The sequence below is a fragment of the Prinia subflava genome, chromosome 1 (genome assembly GCF_021018805.1).
Source record: "Prinia subflava isolate CZ2003 ecotype Zambia chromosome 1, Cam_Psub_1.2, whole genome shotgun sequence".
NCBI classification, from domain to species: Eukaryota; Metazoa; Chordata; class Aves; order Passeriformes; family Cisticolidae; genus Prinia; species Prinia subflava.
The window spans coordinates 19,804,298-19,830,126 of record NC_086247.1 but is presented as its reverse complement, the minus strand read 5'-3'; the positions used below and the strand labels follow the sequence as shown (position 1 = coordinate 19,830,126).

The window sequence follows — 25,829 nt, the reverse complement described above, 5'->3', positions numbered from 1 at the left end:
TCTAGTAATGCATGCTATTTTTGGTGTGTAGCTTGGAAACTGTTGCTCCATATTAATGAGATTGTTTTAATTGAACCTAATATAATTTTGAAAAGGAAACAGTTAATGCACTTCTAATTAAAGTAAATTTCATTTCACTTAAATTTTTTCACATTTTTACTAAAACTATATTTCAGATTATTTATGGGCTGCTAAATTATTTGATAGGGATCCAATGTATATTCTTTTTTTTTTTTGTGATAGATGAATACCCTGAGCCATTTGCAACCTTTGATATGTATTCAGAATATTTGTTTGCAGCAGTCAGATGAGTTTATGTGCATCAACTGGGTTCTGAGTATTGATTTTAGTGTCTTTTGCTCTTCATAATTTTTAACTCTAAGACAAGTTACAGTAATATCATTATTAAACCTGTATAAGAATTGATTAAACCAAATGAAGATTTAAAGTAATTGCCAAAACCCATTCTGAAACATTCAATTTTTATGCCTGAACCATTAGACTGTATCTCATGTGTGCACTGCATAAAACCTACAGCACAAGCAAATTTGTTTTACTTCTATTTTTGTGTCATCCTGATCAAGGAAATTGTAAAGTAACTCTACCTGACACCTGCCTTGCTCTCTCTTTCTTGAGTGTGTTAATGATTCTGGAAGTGCACAAAATATCCATGGGTTCCCTTCAGTAAATGTTCAATAAGAGTACACAAATGTATACACTAGCATGCAGTGAATATGTCTCTAGATCTAGAGCACCATACTTGGTTGGTTGACTAAATTCTTCAAGTTATGTTAATTTGGTGAGTTTTGTTAATTTTTTCCTTTTTAATGCATTTTCATATTACATTTTTTATTATTATTTCTGCATTTTTTTCTCTCCCCTTCTTTTTGCTTTACGTATTGCTTTCATTTGTTTGTAGAAGAAAAGAAAACACATCCAGAAAATGGGGATACAGGTAGGGTGACTTATTAAAAATATTTTTGTGTTTTTCCCTTAAATTCCTTGGTCTGTTATGTTTACGCAAATATGCAGCAAAGCTCCCGAGTGCAATTTTAATGTATTTTGCAGATTTCAAAATAGACACTAGGAAATGGAACCCAAGAAAGGGTTTTCCCAAATGTATTTCCTTTGCTATTTTAAGGGTGTCAAATAAGCATGAGAAATGGTAAAAAAGAGACCAGAATCAGCTGAATGCAGATGTCATACACTTTGAGACCTCCGTTCTGCCCTCCCCTCTCCAGACAACAGAGCATGCTCACCTGCACGTTTTTCTGCTCTGTTACACGTTTCTGATTTCCAAAATATCAGTGTTACTTTAGTCCCCTCATCATGAGTGTTTTCCCCATGCCTTAGTGGCTGTGCCTCCCTAATTTTCTATCCCTTTTGTCCATATGTATTCAAAACTAAATCTGTTCTAATATTATAAAGGAAACTCCACTCTTCTTCCATACCAGATTCCCTTTAATTCTTTCTGCCACAGAAGCATCACTGTACCACAAACTCCTCTTCCAAACTCAGATCCTGGTATAGGATTTCCATCACCAGCATCTCTAGGAGCTAGAATAGTTTAATAAGTCCCACCGGAGAAGACAATGAAAGAAAGAATGAAAAAGCAGAGGTCCCAGCTGGTTTTATTTTGATTTATAACCACATAGGTGTGCCCTATACAGAGCTGGATGATAAGGCCAGTTTATTGTCCCTTTTGTCTGTCCTGTAGATCACAGGCTATCGTCTGAAGAGTCTTAGAGAGTAGCCAGTGTTTGACCTGAAGAGCAAATAACAGCCTTTAGCTCTAGGCTGAATTCAAGGATTGCTTATCTCCTTGTAAAACTGTGACTCAGTGAGGAGCTGAGGGGTTAGGAAATGTTAGGTGTTAACCAAACCACTGATTACAACCCTTCACTTTAGTGATGAAGTAGCTGAATCTTATTTCATATTAGCTTATTTCAAGTTAAAACATGAAAATAATGTTCTTTATTTGACCCTGAAGCACTGATTTTAGTGTCTGTCCTGTTGTAGGAATGGAATTATACAGCCACCACCTAGATCATGGTAGGAATGATGTGGATCAATAGGGTTTATCCCTTGCTTCCACTTCAATAAAAGAATCAAGCAGAGTTCCTTTTTCTACTATGTTTAATAGGCAATAATAGTGGCAGCTCAAGCTGGGTGTCTCTCAGTTGAGGCCCTGCCAGTTGCTTGTTACTGGATTTTATAGTATCTATAGGTGGCTTCATTTTCTGATTACACTCCTGCTTATCCAGTCCTGTTTGCAGCATCTGGGCTCTTCTCCATAGCCTCCAGACACCCTTTTTTCTGTGCCTTGAGAAATTTCCCTAATTTTGTAACAAAATATCCTATAGCTAAAATTGAAATGATATTTAATTGTCTAGTGGTTACATTTCCATACCAAAAAAAGGGTCAAATTCATGTGGCCTTAGGTTTAATTTACTGTCGTCACTAGAGCTAAGCTCTAGCACAAGTCTCTCACTGCAGCCCTTGTGGATCTGAGAGGTTACAGGGCTGCACTGCACAGTACTTCTGTGCCTTACTCTGGCATTGCAGGAGTCTTTGCTCTGTGGGTACATTGCTTTCCCTCAGCACATTCTCTTCTGAAAATATGGAGAGTGGCTGGTAATGGATCAGCAGCTGTTTCTGTTAGCCAGGAATTGCCCATGAAAACCCCACTGAACTACCCTTCAGGCCATGGGTTTTTACTGTAACAGTTCAAAATAATCAAAACTCCAGAAGGTTGCCTACAGTGCAATGACCTGATTTGTGTCTGAACAGCATCAGGCCTTGTTCCTCCCTTCAGTCTTAATTTTTTGTGTTCATATGGCTGAAATTTGAGTGTTTCATTGGATATTTCTGTTGGAGGCACAACTATTGTTTATAAGCTAAATTCTGAAAGGACGTTCAAGCAGAAATTAACTCATTTTACCTGGCCAAAATTTGGTTGCATACACTCTGATACATTGTGACAATACTTCAGTATATTAGAAGCAGCTTTAACTTTTCTATGCCAGTCTTTATAGTCCTGAAAATGTGTTGTACTGGGCTCCTGCTCAGGACCTAATAACACAATGGCTCAGTCAGCCCTTGAGTGATTCGGGTGTGTGAAAGCTTATGTTCCTATGTTTTAACCACTGTTGATAACTAATGGCTAGCTTCAAGTTAGTTCAGGTTTGTTGACACACACTCCCTGAACAGCTCCTGACTGCAGTGGAGTCCTTAGAGTAGGACTGAAATTCTGCCTTGGTTGCCAAACTCATGTTAAAAGGTGAAGCTTCTAAAGCACGCAGACAGATAACTGAATTCACTCTCTTGTTAAAGATATTTTCAAAAATACAGTGGAAGTCTGATTTTCCTTTAATACGATTTTATGGGAATTGAGGAGATTTTTTTCAAAGTTTTTCTATCTTATTTTTTGCATGAGAGAAAAATAAGCTACAAATTTTGCTTGTTTTGTTGAAGAGGACTCACACCAAGGCCTTGTATCTTAGGTTCCCCTTTTGGCATGTTTTGTACATATCATAAGCAATTGGATTTGTGGAAATCTAACTTTCACTTTGCCAACTGATCACAGATAAGAATGAATATTTTCTCAAGTACTTGTGAAATTTCTAATTTATGCTCAAGAATCATTATTTCTTCACTTGTAATTTCCTGAAATTTGGCAGAATATCTGGACACAAAAAAACATGCCATGGTTTCATAATAAAACATTTAAAAAATTGAAAAAAAATTCCTTTTAGTGAAAAACGTTCTTTCTTACACTAGTGAAATATCACAAGAAGGTTTTGATTTCAGCAAAGATGATTTCTTTCTTTGAGAGAAGGCTGGAGTATTTTACTTCAAAACAAGTATGTGTTACTTCTGTCACTGAAAAAAGAAAATATTTTCCAATGAAAAGTTTTTTGTTTTCAAGAGAAAAAAGAATAGAGCTTTAAAAACTAGGTCCTAAAAAAGTCACTTCATCTTAATGATAAATTGACAAACACTGCTATGGGTTATATAATGGTTGAGGACAACTATGATAGGAAAAATGGACTCTATTTTATTTTAGACATTTTCATCTGCTGCTCTCTTTTTCATTTTATTTCTCCCTATAAAACACCATTTATTATTTCTCATTAATTTTTCTTAATTATAATTTCTCTTAGAATTTTTGATGAATTGTTTTCTCTCATGTTGTGGTAAAGTGTAAAGACAGAGAGTTAGAATACAAAAAGTAGAAGCCAGAGTGTTTATAGAGAACAGAACAGCTTTTAGTGTTTTTACATCCTTTTACCTCCTCTCCTTCCAGATTTCCTATCTGAAGTGCCACAACATCTACCTGGCAGCTCTCATAGTATGGGTTACTACTCCTATTGTTCTCAAGAAAGAAAATACAGAGCTGTGAGGCCCAGGTTCTGTGCAGAGCCCCACTTTGCTGTTAGGTTATGACTTACAACCAAGGTTTATAGTTTAAGCTAGGTTTCTGTAGTACACTGGAATCTAATATTCCCATCTCAGTTCCATAAATACAGCTCATATTGCTCAATACATACAATATACAGAAACTTCTATTTATGATTAGTGGGATTCTGAAATTTTAGTCCTAGACAACTTTTGCATTAAAATTATGGATAGTCTAAGACAAAAGTCAGTCAAAATTAACACTTCTTAGCATTCAACGGATAATGATTTATTCTTGACTGATAATAGGTTAAAGCGGAAAACAATCAAACTTGTGTGTGTATGATAGCTAATTATATTTTGTTTGAAAATCTTTTCTGAAATGTTGCCTTCCTCTTATTTTTCAATTTCTTAGTCTTCCACCTCAGCTTTGGCACTTACTTCCTTATTATTTTATATTGTAAATCGTTGTGTTACGGTACCAATTTGTTGAAAGCAGCTACTGCCTGAGTCACGTAGTGAGACCCTATCCCTGACTGAAACTAATGATGTATTTTTTCCAAGAAGAGTGAATTTTGAAATTGTTCTTGAAGTATGTTTCATTAGAATATAATACAGTGATGCCACTGGGTGGCTCTTTAAGATTTCTTTAATCATTCTTTGAATTTTTTGAGCATACTAAGAATACACTCAAATAGTAAATTGAAGGTCTGCTAGTCCGTGGTTGTTACCTGATTATTAATTTTATATGTCATACCATAATAGATGCAGAACCAGAATCTCTACCCAAAGTAAGCAGGTTATCTTTGCATTCCTCCTTATTAAATAAAAGAATCAATTTCTCATGAATATTCTTAAAATAGTAACATTATATTCCATGGAAATATTATGTTTAATTTATACTGAGTTTTTTTTTACAAAGTTGGCTTCATTTCAATTGTGTAGGTAATACAATACTTATTAAGATTCTGCTGAAATACTTATCTGCTATTTCACTCCTGTTACAACTGTGGTTTTCTACAAGATCATAACACAGGAACTAAAATTGTATGCACGGAATTTTAAGTAAATCAAATTTCATCTCTTTCTGTTAAAACTTCCATGAGCATAATTTTAACCTTGGAATTGATGACTGCTTGTGTATTTATTTTCTTTTCTTCTTCTGTTTTTAACTTAACAGGTGCAATTGATGTAGAAGAAAGGAATCGCCAAATGAAAATGAGCAAGTACAAACAGGTAGCAGGATCAGATTCCAGGCTGGAACAAGATTATCATTCTAAGGCAAGGGAGTTTTGTTTTGAAAAGCATCAACATATGCTAAACTGAAATATCCAACATCCTATTAGAAAGTAATAGATGAGTGCCAGGTTGTTTCTTCAGTAAAGTTTCTTGTGTGTCTATAATAAAATTCTGGAAATGTGCAGCAAAACTCTTAACACACAGTGTTCTTGATTATTAAAATTTAAGAAGGATAAGTTAAAGCAAATGAAAGAAACAGTATAATTGTCTATCAGAATGAACAATAGTGCCATGATTTAAAAACTCAAAGAGAGGGAAGATGTTTATTGAGGGACAGAAAGCATGAGAGCTATTGAAACTTGTTTATGGCTTTCACATAGTTGAACAGAGAGTTACCTTGATCTATTGAACTCTGGAAGATGCAGTGTTAATTAGTTTAATAGTGGCCTCTTAGCACTTAGAGAAGTGTTTTATACACCAGCAAAGGCTTCCACCCCAGCTATGGCAGATTGCCAAGAATCTGAATATCTACATAGTAATATAACCTTAAATATACTATCCAAAATCTCCTGCTATCTGGGACAGGGTCATGTCATATAGAGTGTGTTAATTAAAATAATCAAGGTATTTTCAATTTAAATTTCTATTATACAAAAATAATTTAGTGTCCTCTAAAAGGAGGACTACTATTCATTAATTGAGGTCGCATTTTAAGTGGAAAACATGAGACTTCTGACCTATAAAATCTGGTTGAGGAAGAGATGTCTGGTTTAGACTTTTATTTCCAGGTTGTTTTTCCTTGTTCCTAGGATTGGCAAAGCTACTGTAAAATGAGACCTTTAGTATTTGAATGCAAATAAAAAAATCAATTTTATTAATTATCAATTATTAATATATTAATTATTATTATTGCAGATAATTTAGACTAATACACATCATAAAATTACTTTCTAGAATATACATTTCAGTGTGGGAAAATAGAAGCACTTCAGCAAAGTCTGTTTCCAAATGGAAAGCCCTGTTAATGAAAATAGAATTGAGAAAACCAAGACCATGACAATGGCTTAAGACACTTTAAAACTCTGTAGATGTGCTGCATGGTTATTTGGGTATTTTGCAAATGTAGTGTTAACTGCACAAAGCATAGGAATGTTTATTAACATGTAAGAAGGACTTGATATTGTTGTGTTTAGCTGTTTCTCATTTTTGGCTCTTATGGCAAAGTATTTCTATATTGTTGACTTTGAAAGGTGTCACCTTTGAGAGATGAGCATAATGCTGTGAGTGGACCTTATCGTAAGTGTTGTGATTGTATGTACCACAAAAAGATGATTTTATGTATTGTATGTGTAACCAGACTTAACCTCCTGATTTACCTCCTGATTAAGCCTCAATGCTTAACTGAAATTTGAGTCAGAAATAGGACTGGTGCAGATTAAATTGGTTCTCATGTAAAGGAGTTAGATAGAACATGACTACCTAAGGAAGTATTTACTACACTTGTTTTTCCTTTTCACCTACACCATAACTCTACATCTTTTATATTTTTAATTAAAATTTTACCTTCAGTATTATTGGAATGTATTAAAGAGGAAAATTATAAATGGAATTATTTTATGAATATGGTGGTTTATTTATTGCACACATCAAACAATGTCTCCAGAAATAAACAGTTAATTTACTCTTCTGCTTAAGTGTAGTTTCAGTACTTGAAAATGAGTTATTTATTTTATCAACAAACCTGTGGAACTAGACACTGAATATTCACATATGTGTAGTAATTCAACATGCATTCTTAAAATTGTGTAGTTTCAAAGCTGTGTGCGAACCATAACTCTCATAAACCATGTAAGAGTTCTGTCTTCAGTTTTCTACTACCACTGCTTAAATTCCCCTTAATTAAATTCCTATATTATCTAGAGACAGAAAATGAGTAGAGTAAAATTTATCTACCTGGTTTCTGCAAAAATTCTTATGGAATCATGAATGGAAACATGTATGTTGAATACTGACTGAAATGTTCTGTACAGTATACAGTGACTTCAATTTTTTTAGACTTCTCAATTAACACCCATAAGTGCCATGCCTGAGAAAGATGTCACTGAGTAAGCACTAAGCCACATTCAGGAAAGCCAGCACATAGAATTTTCTTTTACCTTTTCTGTTCTATTTCTTTCTTTAAATAGAAGTCAACAGTTCAACTGCATCTTTATGTCCCTCTTGATTACTTTAAGTTAAGAAAAAATATACAGTATCCTTCCTTGATGAGAAGGCAAAAGCTATAAAAGTTCTATTAGATATTAAAATATTAAAATAGGCATCCTCTATTAAATATCTCTAGCTTTGTTCTACCTCTGGAAGGTACATATCCTTCTGTGGTGCATAGTCATACATTAAGAAATTTGAGGGAAAAGTTTAATTCCAGACCTCAGTGTTCTTATAAGCTGCTGAAATATGAAATTGATTCTCCCTTATATTTTTTCTTCATGATTGATAAAGATAGTATTTCTATTATTCTTTTACATACCTTGTTATTTTTGGAACAATAATTATTCTGCCTCCATAATATTTTGTGTACATTAGTTTAGCAGGGTGCAAAACACTTATTTCCTTAAATAACTTCCTTTAGAAGCTCCTGAAGTGTGGTTTCAGGACATACATATGGAAAGCAATAATATGTTACATTTCAAATAAATATTTACAGCTAAGCAGATGAGAGAAAACATTGCAGGCACTAAGCATTAGGTAAATTAATTTCTGGTATTGGAACAACTATTTATTTCTGCTTGTTGGGTACTAGTAAACTTGTACTAAATGAGATATATACTCAAGTTTGAATCGCAGTGCTGGTAGATGCTGACATGCTGGAAAACCTGAATTATGGAAATAAATACGCTCAATGGCACAAGAGTGTTCCACCAGAGGCAAAATTAGCCATTTACCATAGTGTGCCTCTGTAACACCAGCCTGATTTGTGTCACTTCCTTAAGAATCTCTCTGTGACTAATTTATTGTTTTGCATAAGAACTACGCTTCCCGGTTCTAAATTGTTAAGCAAGATGTACTGTGAAGAGGGAAGGGCCAAGGTGGGAGCTGAGAGAACTATGAACTATGAGAGAAATATGAACTATGCTGGACTCACATAGTTCATATTTTGTAGAACTGGCTTTTGGAGTCACTTCCCAAACAACCTAATCAAACCTCTCTGAACCTCTCTGCCTTGCTTCCTACTTCATACTCCACCATTCTGGAAAAAAAATTGGTAGTGCTATGTTTGGTGAGGAGCATCATCCCCTGGCCATTCCCACCAGTGCTCAGATTCAGGAATTCCTGCTGACAAATTTAGGATGAAGGGTGTGAGAAACCGTGTCATTCCTCTCCTCTTGCCCCATGACTAGATCTCGCTCAGTGGATCAGCTGAGGAGAGTTAAAAAGCTTTGTTGCTACTGAGAAAAAAAAGAGACATACTTATGGTATATAGAACCCTAGAAGTGTTTGGAATCAGTGTGAAATCAGTGTAGAATCAAGAGAGAATTCCATTAACATCAGGCTAATATTGGCCACTACAGACAAGTCTGATCACTGATGTCTAAAGGGAGCTGGATTTATGTAGGAGTTGCAACAGTGGAAAACTGTGGCTTTCTTTAGAAACAAAGGTAAAACAGAGACTGACAACTAGCTGACCTACATTTAAACCTCTATCTTGAGACTAATTTCATTTGTTTTATAAGAAAAAAATAATGACCTACAAAAAGGCAGAGAAATCCAGTTACATAATATAGCAATTAGTACTAGTCAGTGATGTAGTAATTAGCAATAGACTATGTTAGATCATCAAGGAATAAAGTTGGGATAAAAGAGGTAAAAGAGCAGATAAAAACTGATTTTTTTGCTGAACCAGCTTACTTAGCCAAATGTAAAAAGGAGTACATTAAATGCAGAATAATACAGAACATCAAAGAGGATTTCCTAACTCCACCTTTAATGATTCATATTAATGATAAGTCAAATTTTCTGCATCATCAGATGCATGTAAAGCTGCAGCTCCTGATAATCAATAACAACTGAAGTTTTAGATATAAGCGTAATTCGCTGTGTTTGAAGAAGGAGAATAGTACTATAAGGCATATTAGCATGCTATTTTGTGATCCTCTAGCCTGACATCAAGACCAAGACAAATTAAACTGTGGAAAAGGAGAGTCACGCATATCTTTAGCTTTTTGAGTAGTGTAGATGCAGCACGCAGGCACAGAACAGCTGTGGTTCTTCAAAATGAGACACTTTGATTCAGCAATGAATTAAGTGCAACCTTATGGGGTTTCTGCGTGAGAGAATGGAAAAAAGTAAGATCTGGAGGCAGAAGAGGCTGAATTTGAATGCCTCAGAAGCAGATCATAATTGTAAGGTCTTGTAAAGTGCATAAGTGCTGCCAAGAGCTGCCTTTTCCCTCTGAAACCTGCAGTAAGTAGCTGTGCCATGGGTACAGCTACATGTGGAATCCTCTGACCTGTGCTGTTGATTGAATATTTCATTTAATGGGGTTTTGGGAATTTCTTTGTCTCCTCCTTAAAAATCAAAGCAGAGCAGTACACAGAGCAGCAAAGAGTGCCAGCAGAAGCACTTGTCACCTTTCTTACTTGAAACCCTTGTGGAGAAGATAGTTAAACAAACATTCAGCTGAAGGGATGTTGGGAACTTTGATATTTTGCTGTATATAAGATGTATTAGATTTATATGGATTTTATATTGACAACTGGTTTAGAGTTCTCAAAGGACCATGAGATGCCCAGTAATAATTTGATAATTTATAATAATTATGAGTATACCTCTTTGATCTATAGTTGTTTCTTACAAATGATGCTGTTAAGGATGTAATTAGAAATATTCAAAATACTAAATACAAAATGGAGTCTATTTGGATATCCATGTGCCCTCAAAACAGTTCACAAATTGTTTTGTATATACTTTTTAACATACCAATCTAAATTTTAAAATTTTAAATATCTGGATAAAACTTGGAGAAACAAAATAATTTGAATGGAGCTGTGCTGGAGAATAATTAAGAGAGCAAAGACTAACACAGATAAGATCACACACAAAGATTCAGTGCAATAAATTTCTGTGGAAGGCCCATACAGCTAAGAGCCTAACCAGTAGAATTTGATAGACTTACAAATGGGAATAGCACTGTGTAGTTCCCTGCATCTTGCCATTGCCCACCTCCTCACCAATAAACTCTTACCTTAGGAAAATAAACCAAACACCAATTAGACCATCTAAGTATTTCCCAGGTGAGAAACATTTTACTTATTGCCTCTTCCATGGCTTTTATGGTTTCCTGTGAGTTAATCAGTATTGTACTTTGGACCAGAAACTTGGTAGCTCAACCAGCTGGTCTGGAAGGACAGGTCCTGTCACTGCCAACAGCCTGTGAGTGCTCAGGCCATCTACTTAATAACTCAATGTGTTTTGTGATTTGTTAGGAATTTTGCTGGTCAATGGCAGAGGTCTCTCTGGCCCATAGTGCTGGTAGCATTTATATTTTCCATCAAGTATTTCATTGTATTTTTAATAATTTTTTTTTAAATGAATTGCTGAAATGGAGGTTCTGGGTCCTTAAAGTACAGGATTTAAAGCTCAGTTATAAGACTTGAAAATATATCTAGATGAAATGAATTCAGAATTGTAGAACTGAACTTGATATACATGGTAATGTAGAAAATACCTCTTCTTTAATTTCTATTTTTATCAAACTGTATTTTGCTGTTGTTTTAGAATTAATTTAGTGACTTTGAATATAGATGTGGGTTGCTGTGATTTCTAGTATTTTCTTCAGTAAAAGATGTGCAAACTAATAGAAAATATTTCTGTTGCTGTTATTTTTCTTTTTCATTAAATTCAAGCCCTCTTTTATTTTGGCTTTGATAATTTTGTAATTTATTTTTTTTAATCTTGAGTATCCATGTCTCTATCAGAAATTTAGGGTATTTTTAAATGTAGTACTGTGGCTAACAAAAATACTGCATTCAACCATGATGATTGGGGCTGAAATTTAAACATCTGAAAGGAGAGTGATGCTGGCTGTCTTCAGCTGTCGACAGATAGTCCCGTTGTCACATATTTTCTTAGATTTTGTGTAAACTTCTATTGTTAATCATGTTTACAAAGAAGAGCTTAAATACATTGTAAAATGTTATTAAAGTAACTTATAATTTTACAATCATTCTCAAAGCAAAAAAATGACCTCAAAAGTAAAAAAAACCAAACAAACAAAAAACCCAAAAAACCCCAAACAAACAAACAAAACCCCACAAAAAAACCCAGTCTATTTTGGCTCTGAATTTTCATTAGTTATAGGAGTCTACTAGGAGGAAAAAAAGGGGGTTTCAATATCAGAGAACAGGGTTTCCATTTAAAAAGCACAAATTCTAAGTGTAATGCAGTCTTGTGGTTTATAACAATGAGTTAAATATTCTTTTGCAAAAAGCAAGTATTTAAAAAAATTAGCAAGCACATAAATATACAGCAGCATTTACATCAAAAGCTCTCTGTTAAAGCCAGTTTCAATTGAGCATTGTAACCATTCTATTAATAATCACATTTTAAACTCACCTGGGTGATGTTTTGATCAACTTCCATCCAGAGCAATCACTACAATTTGTCTTAAATCCTTTTATCCTTTTTATAATAGAATATATTTTTCCTTTCTGAATGGCTTTGTATAGACAAGTGATTGCTGAACTGTTAGTCTTTTGGTTCACAGTGGCTGTCTTTTCATAGTAAACTCAATTATTTCTTTGTACAGTTTTTATCTGAATTTAAGCTGTAAAGTTCTAAGATGCTATTGAACTAAGTGGCAATTCGTGTGCAAAATACTGTGACTATGCTTGAATTATTTAAGTTGTTCTGAAATTGATGTTATGCTGATAATAAGTGAGGAAATCTACATTAAAAAAAAAAGAAAAAAAAATAACTGGGAAATATGTACTAGATATCTGGGTGCCAAGGTATGACATTAAAAAGTGGAGAATATATGATGTTAATTGAATTGCTGCAACAATCAGGGAACTCTAAGAAATGAAAATAATAATGTGTGATAACGTATCACACCGATTTGTGCTACTTAATTCTGTGCCATGTAAATATGTATGAAAAAGGAACTATTCACATTTGAAATACAAGTCTAGAGCAGTGGCTCCATGATGGAAACAGGTTTGCCAGATCAATTTGCTAGATTACTGACCTTGAAAAATGGAGGAAAGTTAGAAAAAACAGACCTGAAATCTCAGTGCAGGGCTTGCACGGACCCTGCTTTAATGTGTAGGATTCAAAATGAACTATAGAATCATAGAATGGCCTGAGTTGGAAGGGATCTTAAAAGATCATCTGCTTCCTGTCCCCCTGCTTTGGCCAGGGACACCTTCCACTAGACCAGGCTGCTCAAAGCTCCATCCAGCCATGTCTTCATCACTTCCACAGATGAGACATCCACAATTTCTCTGGACAACCTGTTCCAGTGCCTCACAGTAAAGAATTTCTTCCTAATATCTCATCTATTCTTTCAGTTTAAAGACATTACCTCTCATTCTATCTCTACAGGCTCTTGTAGAAAAGTCCTTTTCCAGCTTTTTTTACTGAAGGCTTCACTAAGTTCTCCCTGGAGCCTTCTCTTCTCCAAGCTGAAGAAGTAGGCCCTTTGTCAGCTTCTCAGAGGGTGGCTCAGGAGGGACAGAGCAGTGTCAGATTTGGGGACAGGAATTCTGGCTTCCCCCTCACCTCCCACCCCTCCTGCCCTGCCCAGCTCCAGGAGGTGCTCCTGGGGCAGCCCCTGGACAGCTTCTCCCTGTGGTTTAGCTGAGCACACCTTAGAGGGAGGATTTGCCCAGAGTTTACTGTTATAATTTGTAACTCTGGCTATAATAATGTTTTAGTGGTGTGGATGTTTTCTTCACATCTGGGAGTGCTCCTCTTTATCAAATAGGTTGATTTTCTTTGAGAGCAACCCAAAAATTATCAATGAAAATTTAACCAACTTACCAACTTTTTTTCCAAACAGTAGGTTTGTGGTTTTAAGGATTTTTTGCCAGCTGTTACATAGGAAAGAATGCTATATATGTCTATCAGATTTCTCTGTGGATTTTTGATTCTCACTGTATTAAGCACCTTAACTACCCAAAGTCTTACAGTTATTTTTCATGAATACAACTGTGGCTTCAAGCATCTGTACTGCTAGTAGTTCATATGAAGGATTTAGGGAGATGTAGCACATGGCCATTATTCTGAAAAAGGTGGTTCTGCACAATGGAGCTAATCAAAGTAGGGTCAGGACCTTGGAGTCTCAGCATAGGGAGGTTTTTGTAAAGCCTCAATGCCTTCAGCAACACTCATAGTGAAAATGTTATTAAGACATGAAATTACCTCTGTGGCATTCCTAACCTGTGGTATTTTTTACTGTTGTTTCTGGGAACTAAAGGCTTTGGTTACAATAACTAGCATTGTTTACTGCTAGGAAACAGAATATTTTCTTAGTAATTTATCAGGAGTATTATCCTCCTTCTGCTGATGGAAATCATTGTTTTACCAGAGATATCACTGGCAGTCTGGAGTCAGTGAGTACTGGCAGGAAATAACACAATTTTGTCTGAGGTTCTGCTTGTTCTATCACGGTAAAATTATTCTGATATATCTTTTGTCTTCAAACTGTTTAAAATCTGTGAAGGATGTTATATTTGTTGCATCATATAAGGCATCTTAGATACATTAATTTCAGAGATGCAGGATGTATAATTCTGTTTCTGCTCTCTCTTGACTGACATATGCATCATGTAAAAAACAATTCTGGTGATTTGCATAGTTCTGCAGTTTAATCCAAAACTACTAGCTAATTAATAATATCTGAACTTTAATTAGCATATGATTTTCTATTAAAATTCCAAACTCTGTGACATAGTGTTCTGTAAATAGGGGACAATAACTTAAATTCACTTCTGGCCAACAGACTGACTCTCAGTTTCAAGAATTGTAAAGAAGTGGATTGGATGGTATTTAGGAGGCAGTTTAAAATGTTTTCCTTAGCTAGTTTCTAGTCACATAAATTTGGGAATTATTATGCTAATGCTACTCTGAGGAAACATTTGTAAAATAAAATAACTTCAAGATCTGAATACTGAATTCTAACTTCTGAATCTGAATTCTAAGAATTCACAGACATTCAAGAATGTTTATAGAAGTTTTGATCTTATAATAGCTCCAATCTAAGTACCTGTTTTGCAAAATTAATTAAATTCCTCATACAGTTTCAATTGATATTTTTAATAGTTTCTGCAAATGTTACATATTATTATCCTACTGTTTAAGTGGTTTCTGTGGTGAAGATGAAATTGTAAATAATATTAAAAGATGTCGCATGTTTTCAGTAAAAGTGAACTCAGATTAACTTTACAAGCAAGCAAAGGCAAATCATACTATTTAAAATGAGATATGGGAGACATAAGTAGTAAATGTTTTTCAATTACTCCCTCAAGGACAATGACTGAGACAAAAGGAGAGTGCAGGTTTTCAGATCTGTAGGAGCAGTTTGCTTGCTCAGGATCTCCCTGCAGTCTTTTTTTTTTTTTTTTTTTTTTTTTTTTTTTTTTTTTTGCTAGTTGCAATAAAACAGAAGTAAAGCTGCTGAGGAGATATAGTTTAGGGAAAATAATGTTTTCTAAGCAGTTTACCTTGGTTATGGATTGATAAGGAAATGGTGGTATCTATATCTTGCAGATTTGTTTCTCCTTTAGCTTGACATGAATCAGCAGAAAAAATTCAGGAAATCTATCAGCTGAGCTTATATCTTCTTACTGTGCAGGGATTTTCCATGATGTATCCTAATAATCAGTGAAAACAAAAGATTAAGAAAAAAGATTATGTTACATCCCCTCAAATCATGCTTGATTTGGCAGGCTATCCTCTGATATCTATGGATTTATGGACTTGGATGGTGGAATCATAGATGTATAAAGATGTATTTATATCCTGTTATTGAACAATTGTGGCCTCAGGCACTTCTGCTTACAGGAATAAGCACACACCAGATGGGCCTGTGTCAATCCAGCTGTTCTCTTCAGCATGAATTCTTTTGAAGGTGCTGTGTCCCAGGATAAATTTGGTGAAAGACATATTAAATGTTACATAGTGAAGGTAGGATTAAGGGGAAAGTTTGTATTTCTGTTCCTAAGCCATCAGGTATGCTGCAATGCTTCACAGGCTTTTGGGTTGAAATGAAATGTAATGGAACAAATTCTGTGATACAAAGAGATGGTTGCCTTGCCATCTTTTTATTTTATTTTTATTTGTTTTCATGAGACCAAAGGACAGAAAACAAATCATGGAAATGAAGTTTAAAAGCAAGTTTTAATGTATAAAAATTCCATAAACTGCATATTATTTGGTTTCCTAGCTTGCATTTGCAAAGTAACATCTCAAAGAAGCCCAAATTAAGTAGAACAACCACAGACAAAAGAGGGTTTTTTCAAAAAACAGAAATTCTGCCTTGTTATTTTCTTAAAAAAATAAGCTGTTGACTGGATGCCAGGACTATATGAAGTGCAAAAGATTTTGAGTGCAGTGGTGACAGAAATGGCATATGAACCACTTGAGGAATGGAAACATACAGGAACCATGCTTTGATTAGTTCATCCAGTGTGAGTAGGATGTACTAGTTTTAGAAGACCAACAAGGAGCAGAAAAAGCAGAATTATCACTCAAACTGGACCCATTGAGCAAGCACAGGCTCACCAGACTGTCCTACAAACATGCTGAAGTTCACCAGGAGGTAAAGTACTGGAGATATTGTTAAATATAATTGCACCATAAATTGGGAAATCCCTGGATACCTCTGTTTTGCAACTGCCCTGACTTGAAGAGCCCTGACTTGAACAGACTTTTTACAGTGAATTCTGTCCATGATGATTCATCTTCAGGAGTCTTAACATGATGCTGTGGATTGCTAAAGGATTGCTGGTGTCTATTTTAAATAAATTTTCTTCCTTTTGTGTAAGACAGAATAGTTAATGTGTGGCAGTCCAAAAGACCCAGGGGAGTGTGAGAAGATGTACATTAGTTTATTACCACCATCATATAGCCAGACTGTGGACCTGTTTCTCTAAAGTGAAACTTGGTAACTGACTTTGCCTTGTTTTAAAGAGCTGTTAAAATTCTGGTGATGATCAGCAGTATGAAAGGGGAATTGGATAGTAAATGTTCCATGAAATCATTGGAAGAGCTTTGTTTTAGTTTCCATTTTGTATACTTTCCTGAATTTCTTTCAGGAAAAGGAAAAGGGAGGCTGATGTTGAATATCCTTCTAAACTTAATTGTGATTGCAGGGTTCTTCTTTTGGAGCTCTTATTTATTCACCTTCATATGATGTAGATTCATCTTTCTTCAAGATCTTGGCTTTTTTCAAAAACTGTTGAGAATATTCTGGTTAGAGAAATGCATTCTGAGGTTCACTTATAACTTGTTACAAGGGATCAGCTCTTGTAACAAGATGAAGTTCATCCAAAGGACACACAAGATTTTCTATTCCTTCTGGTTTATATAGTCAATTATAGCTGTTTCACCCTAACCCTGTGCTGTACCTGGGTCTTTCTTTTGCCTCAATTAATCTGTCAGAATCAACTTTATTATTTCAGCTATCAAAAACTCCTCCTAAACATCTCAATTACCTTGATAAATAATAGAAAGCAGTTACCTTCACTTTTAAAGATGATGTTTAATTATCTAGATGAGGCACACCACCAAAGGGGTCCATGGTGTAGCTGTGGTGTCATGTCCCAGAGTCCTGTTTCAATTATGTCTATGATTTGATGTAGAAGCTCTCTATGTGTAATGATTTTAAGGTAGCTTTTGATGAGGTATTAGGAGACACCTGCTTGGCCATCATAAACTCCGTATTTTCACTCCACTATGTAACACATCTTACATTGCCTTTTAAGAATTTTTTGTGGTGATGCTTATAATTATTCCTCTCTTGATCTATTTGTGTTTTACTTTATCCTAAACAACAGTTTTTCACCCACTGTGTTTTTCAAAGAAGAGATGGGATTTTAAACAATGTCTTTGTGATTTTGAAGTTTGGAATAATATGGTAACTTTATATATTCCAGCAAAAAGTTTGCAGTTTGCCCTCCTTTCAAAAAATTTTAAATTTGGTCCAGACTTAAAGTAAGATTAAATAACAAATAGTTCCCTAGACTAGATGAAAGTATCTTTGTGAATTAATTCTGCATCAATAACAGCTTGATTTCAGAACACATTAGTGCAGTTGAAATTAGAGGTTGTCTTGACATTCCAAAAGTCATATTGTATGAAAAAAACCTCAGAGAGAAAAAGCTACTTGGTATTTGAAAGTTACAGCAGGAACTTCTTTTTTTTTTTTGTAGGAAGACACACTTTTTGAGAAGCTAATTTTCAAGCTCACTTGACACAAACACTTAAGATCTCCCTTCCTGCTTCCTGCTTTACCAAATATTTACAGGGTCTGTAAGTTCTCTTGAAGTAATGCCAAGATATTTTCTAGTGCTCTCCTGTATTTATATTGCATACTTTCATTAAAAAATTACACCATACTCCAACATATGTGAAGCCAATGATTTTTTGTCTTTTGATTTGGTTTGCCTTTGGACTACTTCCCTCTAGATTTCCAGTTGCCCCCTAGGCATTGATATATTGGTGACTTCTGTATTACTTCTGCCCTTGCAGTTTCAGCTTCAACTCCTGGATCACCCTGATCCATAGGAGGACAGAGTAATTTGGGTTGGAGAAGATCTCAAGAGCTGTCTAGTCCAACCCTTAGCAGGAGTCTAAAGCCAGGTCAGCGTGACATTAATACAGGTTCCTCAGGGCTCTAGCTGGTCAGGTCTTGAAAACATTCAAGGATGAAAACTGCACAAATTCTCTGAGTTGCTTGATCCATTACTTCACTGTGCCTATGGTAAAAACTTACACCAGTCAGAGCTGCTGGCTCTGAATTGCTTGGCTCTGTCTTTTTGATGTTCTCCCCTGTATGGTCTGATAAACTGTCTTTAGGTACTCCCATAGCCATCACTGCTCCAGTGAGAACCAGCCCAGCTCTCCCAGCCAGCTTGGTGGCCTTCCAATGAACTTAATCTCTTTTATCAATGTCAGTGTTTCACTTTGGATCTCAAAACTGCTTACAATATTCTAGATGCAGGCTAATGAGTGCTGAATAGAGGGGAATAATCTCTCCTCATGTTCCACTTGTGCTAAAGTCAGTACAACCAAGGCTGCCTTTCTTTCCTGCCAAGGCCCACTGCTGACTCGATCTTTTTCATTGTTGTTTTCCTTTCCTAATTTAGCAGTAGGATGCTATTTGCAGCATTGGTTAGTTCCATAGTGAAATCAGGTTTTACAAACTCGTTTGTAAGACTGCATATGTGAGTATTGGTTAGTGAAATTGATAAGTAGATGACACCACACTACAAAGGAAAGGATGTGAAAACTTTTGAAGAAAGTTTTTTTCACATGTTTAATAGAAATATGAATGTTCCTTTTTATTGATGTTTTAATTGATGGTCCAAATTTATTGGAAATTTGGATGGTTTAGAAGGTGAGTTTTGCAAATCAGATTACAGTCAGTTCTTTTTATTGAAGGTAGAAGGATTGGAATGTTTTGAATACTGAGGAAAAAATTATTGCATAAGGAATGGTAATGATGGATGAATGCTTAGAGAACCACATCCAGCTAGATTTACTGGTCCAGGCACTGTGCTGCTCAGAAGTAACAACACCATAGCTCTCTCCTTTATGTTAGTGCAAGGCTAGAATGCCAGTAGAGGTGCACAGGGCCAAGCTCAGGAGATCAAAAGGTGCTGAATACAAAGCAAGAACTGGCTGAAGGGAGAACAGTTGGAACAATGCCAGTGTAACTCATCAGAAGAAAATTAAATGGTTAAAACGTAGGATCCAAGAATCAGAAATAAAAAGGAGGAAGATAGGATAAGATCCAGGGCTACAAAGTAGGAGACAGGATCAGCAGACAAGAATGAGTCTAAGGTACACTGGCTGCAGTTCCATATTGAGAAGCCCAAGGCAACTGTGGATCTCATTATATACCTAACATCTAATACAAGCAGTGCAAGAATTAATCTCCTGAGGGACAGCTGTGTGCCATGTGATAGCAAAAGCAGAACTGGCAAAGGCAGACCTGGCTGGCTGTACCTCAATTGTCTTGATGAATCTTGACAGGAGTGACAAATGTAAGCATAGATTCTTGAGCTGGCTATGTATAAATAACATAAAAGGGCAGATTAATCATAGCCTTCATCTGGAGTTTGTATGTATGCAACCTAAAGATAAACATACATTGTACGTACTCATTTGTATGTGGTATTTTGTAAAAATGTTTGAATTTTTTACTTTATATAAATCTAATGTTGTTGTTGTAATTATTAGCAAGTATTTGGCTTTATTTTAAATGGCAGACATCATTATGCAGCAATTAACAAAAGTTTTAGAAAAAATCAAGTAACCTGGTAACATTTATTCAAATGATGTGTGGTAATAACTAAAATTCACAATGCCTTTAGAAGTTGTGAATTCACACCGAGAGGTATAGAACATTTCAAACTGCTGTGCTCTGGCTGCTTGAGAGCTTTTGTTAGTGAGTCAAAGAATTATTGAAATAGTCCAGAATGGCTGTTTAATCTTCTGGTAGTAGCACAATAGGCAATTGTCTGAAACATCTTCCCAACATTTTGATGGGAATTGACCAGATTTGTATGTGCCTATGTAAATGCTAGCAAATAAAACCTGATTAGTAGACTATAAAAAAAGAAAAGATAATAAAATAGAATGATGCTTAGAAATCCCTGACAATGTCAGTTGCCTGGACAATTGCAGGACTGTATAGTCCCAGATGGAAGACTGGTAACAATAAAGCAACATGAAACACATTAAAACTCCCTTTGAACTAGAAGTTCCAAACCAGTTTCTTTGCAGAAATAAGAGCATGAGTGTCAGACAAGTTGCAGCTCTATATGTCCTGTCAGCCATTTACTGGTAGTCCACAAAGCGGTCAAAATGCAGAGGTTGTTGTATTAGGAAACAAACTAGGCATTTGTTTTTCAACTTTAATAATCATGAATTTGTCACTAAAGGATGGTAATCTCTTGGTTAAAAGGCATAGGCATTAACAACTAACTGTCCTTTTGTTAGGCTTTCCAGCTGATTATTCTACTAACACAGATAAAAATGCTTTTAGAAACTTTAGGATACTTGTTTGATAGAATCTGTAATAATGAAATTATACTCATTCTTCAACACTGCAAAATAGGGCAAAACCATCTCACTATTAAAATTACAAAAGCAACTTCTAATCAATCCATCTGCTTTCAGCAGACTTCCCATTTTGAAACAGCTTGAAGAGGTTGGGTTGACTGCTTAATGGGTCATAAAAGTCCAGAATGTTGCCTTTATTATATGAGTTTTTATTGAGGTGGAAATGAAAATTTAACCATATTCCAACAAAAGAGGCCTGTATTTCCAGCCTTGGGAAAGTCAGGAGATAATTTTCCTTCTGTCGTGACTGGCATTTGAAAAGGAAAAAAAAAGAATCTGAAAGAATCCTTTTAGTTAATCTTTACAGTGTGCAGGTACATTTCACTGCACGCTGGACCACCTAATTTTTCAGCCCAGGGGAGATGTGATGTCCCTTACTGTCCTTGTACTCGTGTTTTCTGCTGAGGGATGTTGGAGCACACAGCATGGTTGCTGGAGACGACGGTCGAAACCAGTGGCCATGCTGATCCAACCAGGGAGGCTGCAGTTCCCCACCAATGTGCAGTAAGAGGGTGCAAATCCTAAACATAGGAACAGCACTGGAGAGGAAATGGTATCTGTTCTTCAGACAGAATGGGGGGATGGCAGTCAGTTTTTCAGTCCAATAGTTGATCTTGTCATACAGTGGGTAACATTTAGAAAAAAAGTGAGATTTGGAGGAAGAAAGGGAGGAAGTATGTGAAATATATGAAGATGTGATGCCTTGAGGCAACTTTCAAGAGACAAAAACTGAAAAAGCAGTAGCACAAAACTGAAAAAATAGCTGCATTTTACAGTTGGAGTATATGACATGGAAGAACTGAATACTTTTGAAAAAATCAGTATTTGCACAATGGAAGTGCAATTTTACTCTTGAGGCAGTGAGCAAAGGAGCACTTCAAAAGCTGCCTTGTGTAGAACCCCAATTTAAGAAACAAATGCAAAACTAAAGGGCCACCATGGTTTCTCTCAGACAAGCAATATGGTTCCTTTGGTCTTCTGTGCTGGAGTTAAGGAAGCACTAACATGTAATACACTACTGTAATCCATTTCCTAAGAAAATTAAATCAGATACAAGGTTAAAAGTACACTTCAGCAGCAGAATAAAGGGTAATTAGGAGCAGTTAGTGAGTGAATATGAGATATCTGAAATTTAATTTCATTTGATAGATGTTTCCTTGGTAGGTAGCTAGCAGATGCTGAGACTGTAACTCAGACAAGGTATAAACAAACCTTTTAAAATACTGTATATTAAGACATTCAGATTTAATGAAAGGATCAATTAACTTTCCCAGTTTTAATCTTAAAATATCCTGAAGCTGTAACAGTCAAATATTTCAGTGACATCTGTCCCAACAAAATGCATTAGATGAAAAATACCTTTATGTACAACTGAGAAAAAAGAGACAAGGTAATGATTTGATGAACTTTGTTCACATTATATGTCTAAAATTATTTACTTTTAAGTTGCTTTTCTTGCTGAAAAAATTCTCAGTCTTCACTATATATCACTAGATTATTACTATTGCATTTGGCTAAAAATAAAAAAAAAAAAACCCAAGCCAACACAATAAAGTACTTTTTATTTATGGAAATGTCCAATTTGTTATATACAGCACATTGCTATGCAGTAGTTTGAAAACTGACATTCTCTAGGTGTGGAAATGAAACAGCAAACCAAACCCACAGGTTTTGGACACTGCAGAATGCAGAATGACTCTAGAATAACTCTGTGCAACGCTGATTCTGTTTGCCACTTCATGTTTGATTTAGAAGGGCTCATTTCCATGGGTAGTTGGGCAAGCTCAGTGTAGGGTCTGCAGGCCGAGGTCTGTTATTCTATGAGTCACCACACCTAATTATCTATCCCCTAACTGCAGTAAGATTAACACTTGATGATCCATCAGTGATTTACACATGCCATGGTCCATCTTTCTTCCCCAAAAAAGAAATGTCTTGGCTGTCCCTTAGCTTGGTGGGAGCCGGTGGCAGTGTGGCCGTGGCAGCACAGGGTTTGGCACAGCAGTGACCTCTGCCTGGGGGCTCAGATGGTGCTGAAGGCCTGAGGGTAGTTCTGCATTGCCTTTTCCATAGTGTGTGATGGTAGCCCGCTACAACAGGCTGTGCTTTCCAGTCTTGGTAGCTTTAGGCTAAATCACCAGAAACCACATTCATAACTTTGTCTTAAATGAAGAATCATCATAGGGAAGATTAGGTAGGGGGATAGGACTCAACACATTTCTCTACACATAATTATTTTTTATTTCTCTAAAGGACTAAGTAGTTGCTCTTTAAAAGGAGTTGCTGGAAAGGACACTCCTTTTATTCTGGTATAATGTTCCATTATCTCTGATGATCAGCACAGCTGTTTAATTATTGCTTTTACATTCCCAGTTGAATATATAAGTAATAATATGCACTGTCTTCTTCTATTAAGCAAAAACATTAATGGCATCAATAGAACCAGTCAGTAAATATCAAAACTTTTGAACATTATAATCACAGAGGTACTTTGAGTTTATGGGTGGCTAAATTCACTTTCACATTTAAAGGCTGGAAGGGACTTGAATGGTTGTTGGTTGAGAGAAGTATGGTAAATTAGTACAGATCAGGAAGAATTATAAAGATTGGTGTAGAATATGCAACGCTTTTTGTAAATGTGGACTGATGGCTGTGACTGGTCACTCTCTGCAGCAGATGTACAGTCTAACTTACATGAGCAATTTTCTTGTTCATTTCCCTGTCTTAAAATGAGCAAAATAATTTACTAAGTGTAAAAATAATTTCTGAGGAAAGGCATTGAAATGCTATTTTGAAATCCTCTTTAGATATATCTGAAATCCTATTTAGATACTGCACATTCTTTCAGAATTTTTCCCAGTGTAGCATTCCTTGTAAGAGAACAGAAACAAATGATCTAGGTAATTCAAGAAAGACAGTTCTTCTAAAACTATAAAAAAGAGACAAATTTAATGGCTAAACCTGGACACCCTTCTCTTCTGTGGTACTACACAGGTTTGCTATTTTACATTATGAATTATTTTCTCCAGGTGGCTGAGTACAAAGTTGCTATCCCCAAGAGTTCAACAAGCCACTGATGTGTTAGGTAGATTATTTTTTCCCATTGTTTTCTTTCAGTCCTGTCTGAGCTGCTCTTCATGTCTTTCTGTACTGTCTTATTTCCAAACAATCACCTAGTGATCATTGACAATTTATCTTGAAGTACTGTTTTCCTGAAAAGATTACCAGTAGCAGCCCATCAGGTTTCTGTATAAACAGAAATGCCTGTATATGAAGAGAAGGAAAAATATCTTTCCGGTATTTATACTTGTTATACAATGCCATGCAGAGTGGCACAGATTTAACATTAATTTAGGGCTAATGTGTAACAAAAACTAGCCACCATATTTTGTTCAGCTCTAACCTGATACTGTCTATATTGTGTGGGCTTACTGCTGATCACCAGTCATCTGCCAGCTCTATGTTTGATATTACTGTTAACAAACTCAAATAGCTTTGTAATTTTTTAGTTTCTGAGGCACATGTACATTTTCCCTAGAAATTACCTCTAGTCCAGTCCCATCCTTTCGGACTTCCCAGCCCAGCAATTCAGCAAGGTGTTGGTTTGTTTGCACAGCCGCAACATTGCTTTGTTTTTTGATTTGATAATCTTATCTATCTGTTTACTTGGTGGGAAAAAATTAACATTTGTCTGTTGGAAGTTCTTGTAAACAGGCTAAACCCCAAAAGAGACGTGTACTTTATAGATAGCATGCAGCACATTCTGTCTCCTGTTTAATCTTTCATGAGCTCAGTAATCATAGGCAAGTCACTAATCTCTCTGCTTTTCTTTCTGCACTGGTGAAACAGTTGTGGTAAGAATATTCTATGAGGGTTTAGATGTCTTTTCTAAGCTTTGTGAAACTTTTGGACATGCTGGATATTTTCTACAAGATGAAACTGAGGAGCTAACTTGTCTGGGATAGCAAAGCAGAGTAAAATTAATATAATTAGTAGAAACCAAGACATAACTTCTGTATCAGGGAAAAACTTCATTTTAAAAGTTCAGGCAGTGTGATGACAAAGGCAGTTTAGATAGCAGGAGGGCCCAGGTCCGTAGCTGATCTGTGGCAGCATGTCACAACAACGCCGTCTCTTTGTCCCTTTCCTCCTGCAGTATCGGTCAGGGCGGGACCCTCATCGGGGCTCGGACAACGTTTCCAACAAGTCTTCGGACAGCGATGTCAGCGACGTCTCGGCCGTGTCGCGCACCAGCAGCGCCTCGCGTTTCAGCAGCACGAGCTACATGTCTGTCCAGTCAGAGCGCCCCAGGGGAAACAAGAAAATAAGGTGAGCCTGGTGAGCCACAGTGTCTGCTACAGCTCTGTGATTTTAGCAGGGGAATACTTAACAATATTTGTATTTGACATTAGCATTTTGCCTAGAATGACAGTTGCAGGGATTTTGCAAAATACTGCCTTAAATGTTGTTTTTATCTAATGCTTTTTGAAGTCTCCACAGAATTTGTTTTTAGCCAAGTTTTGTTGTCTTGGATTATCTAACATACACTGAAATAGCAAACATATGCTGTCAGCAAGCATTAGACACACTTTCTGAAAACCGTTTTGTAAAATATACTTAATATGGCTGAAAAGAGAGTTTAACTTGAAAATTTGTGCCAGCAGAGGCATCTTATTTTTCTTTTAAACAGAACGCTGAGCTGTTATAGATGTATTACTTAATACTTACACAGACCAATTCAATTTATTTAATACTTAGACTACTCCAGTTTAACTGTAGGTGTACAATCATTGAGCTCAATACAAGTACTGAGCTTCAACAAGATGTCCGTTGTGTATCTTTAACCA

The 25,829-nt window shown here is 35.8% G+C and overlaps 1 protein-coding gene across 40 annotated transcripts in view; it reads left to right on the top strand.

Moving 5' to 3' along the window:
* RIMS2 (regulating synaptic membrane exocytosis 2) overlaps positions 1-25,829 on the top strand; it is a 446,716-nt gene that overhangs the window by 351,991 nt on the left and 68,896 nt on the right. For 16 of the 40 annotated variants that reach the window (XM_063389477.1, XM_063389462.1, XM_063389522.1 and 13 more), the window contains 2 exons: positions 5,579-5,679; positions 25,139-25,311. The exons of 22 other annotated variants lie outside the window; for them this stretch is intronic. In XM_063389477.1, the coding sequence (XP_063245547.1) occupies positions 5,579-5,679; positions 25,139-25,311 (274 nt within the window). Of the gene's footprint in view, positions 1-919; positions 956-5,578; positions 5,680-25,138; positions 25,312-25,829 lie in introns of all 40 variants that reach the window. 2 more of the 40 variants (XM_063389435.1, XM_063389445.1) reach the window with 1 other exon arrangement.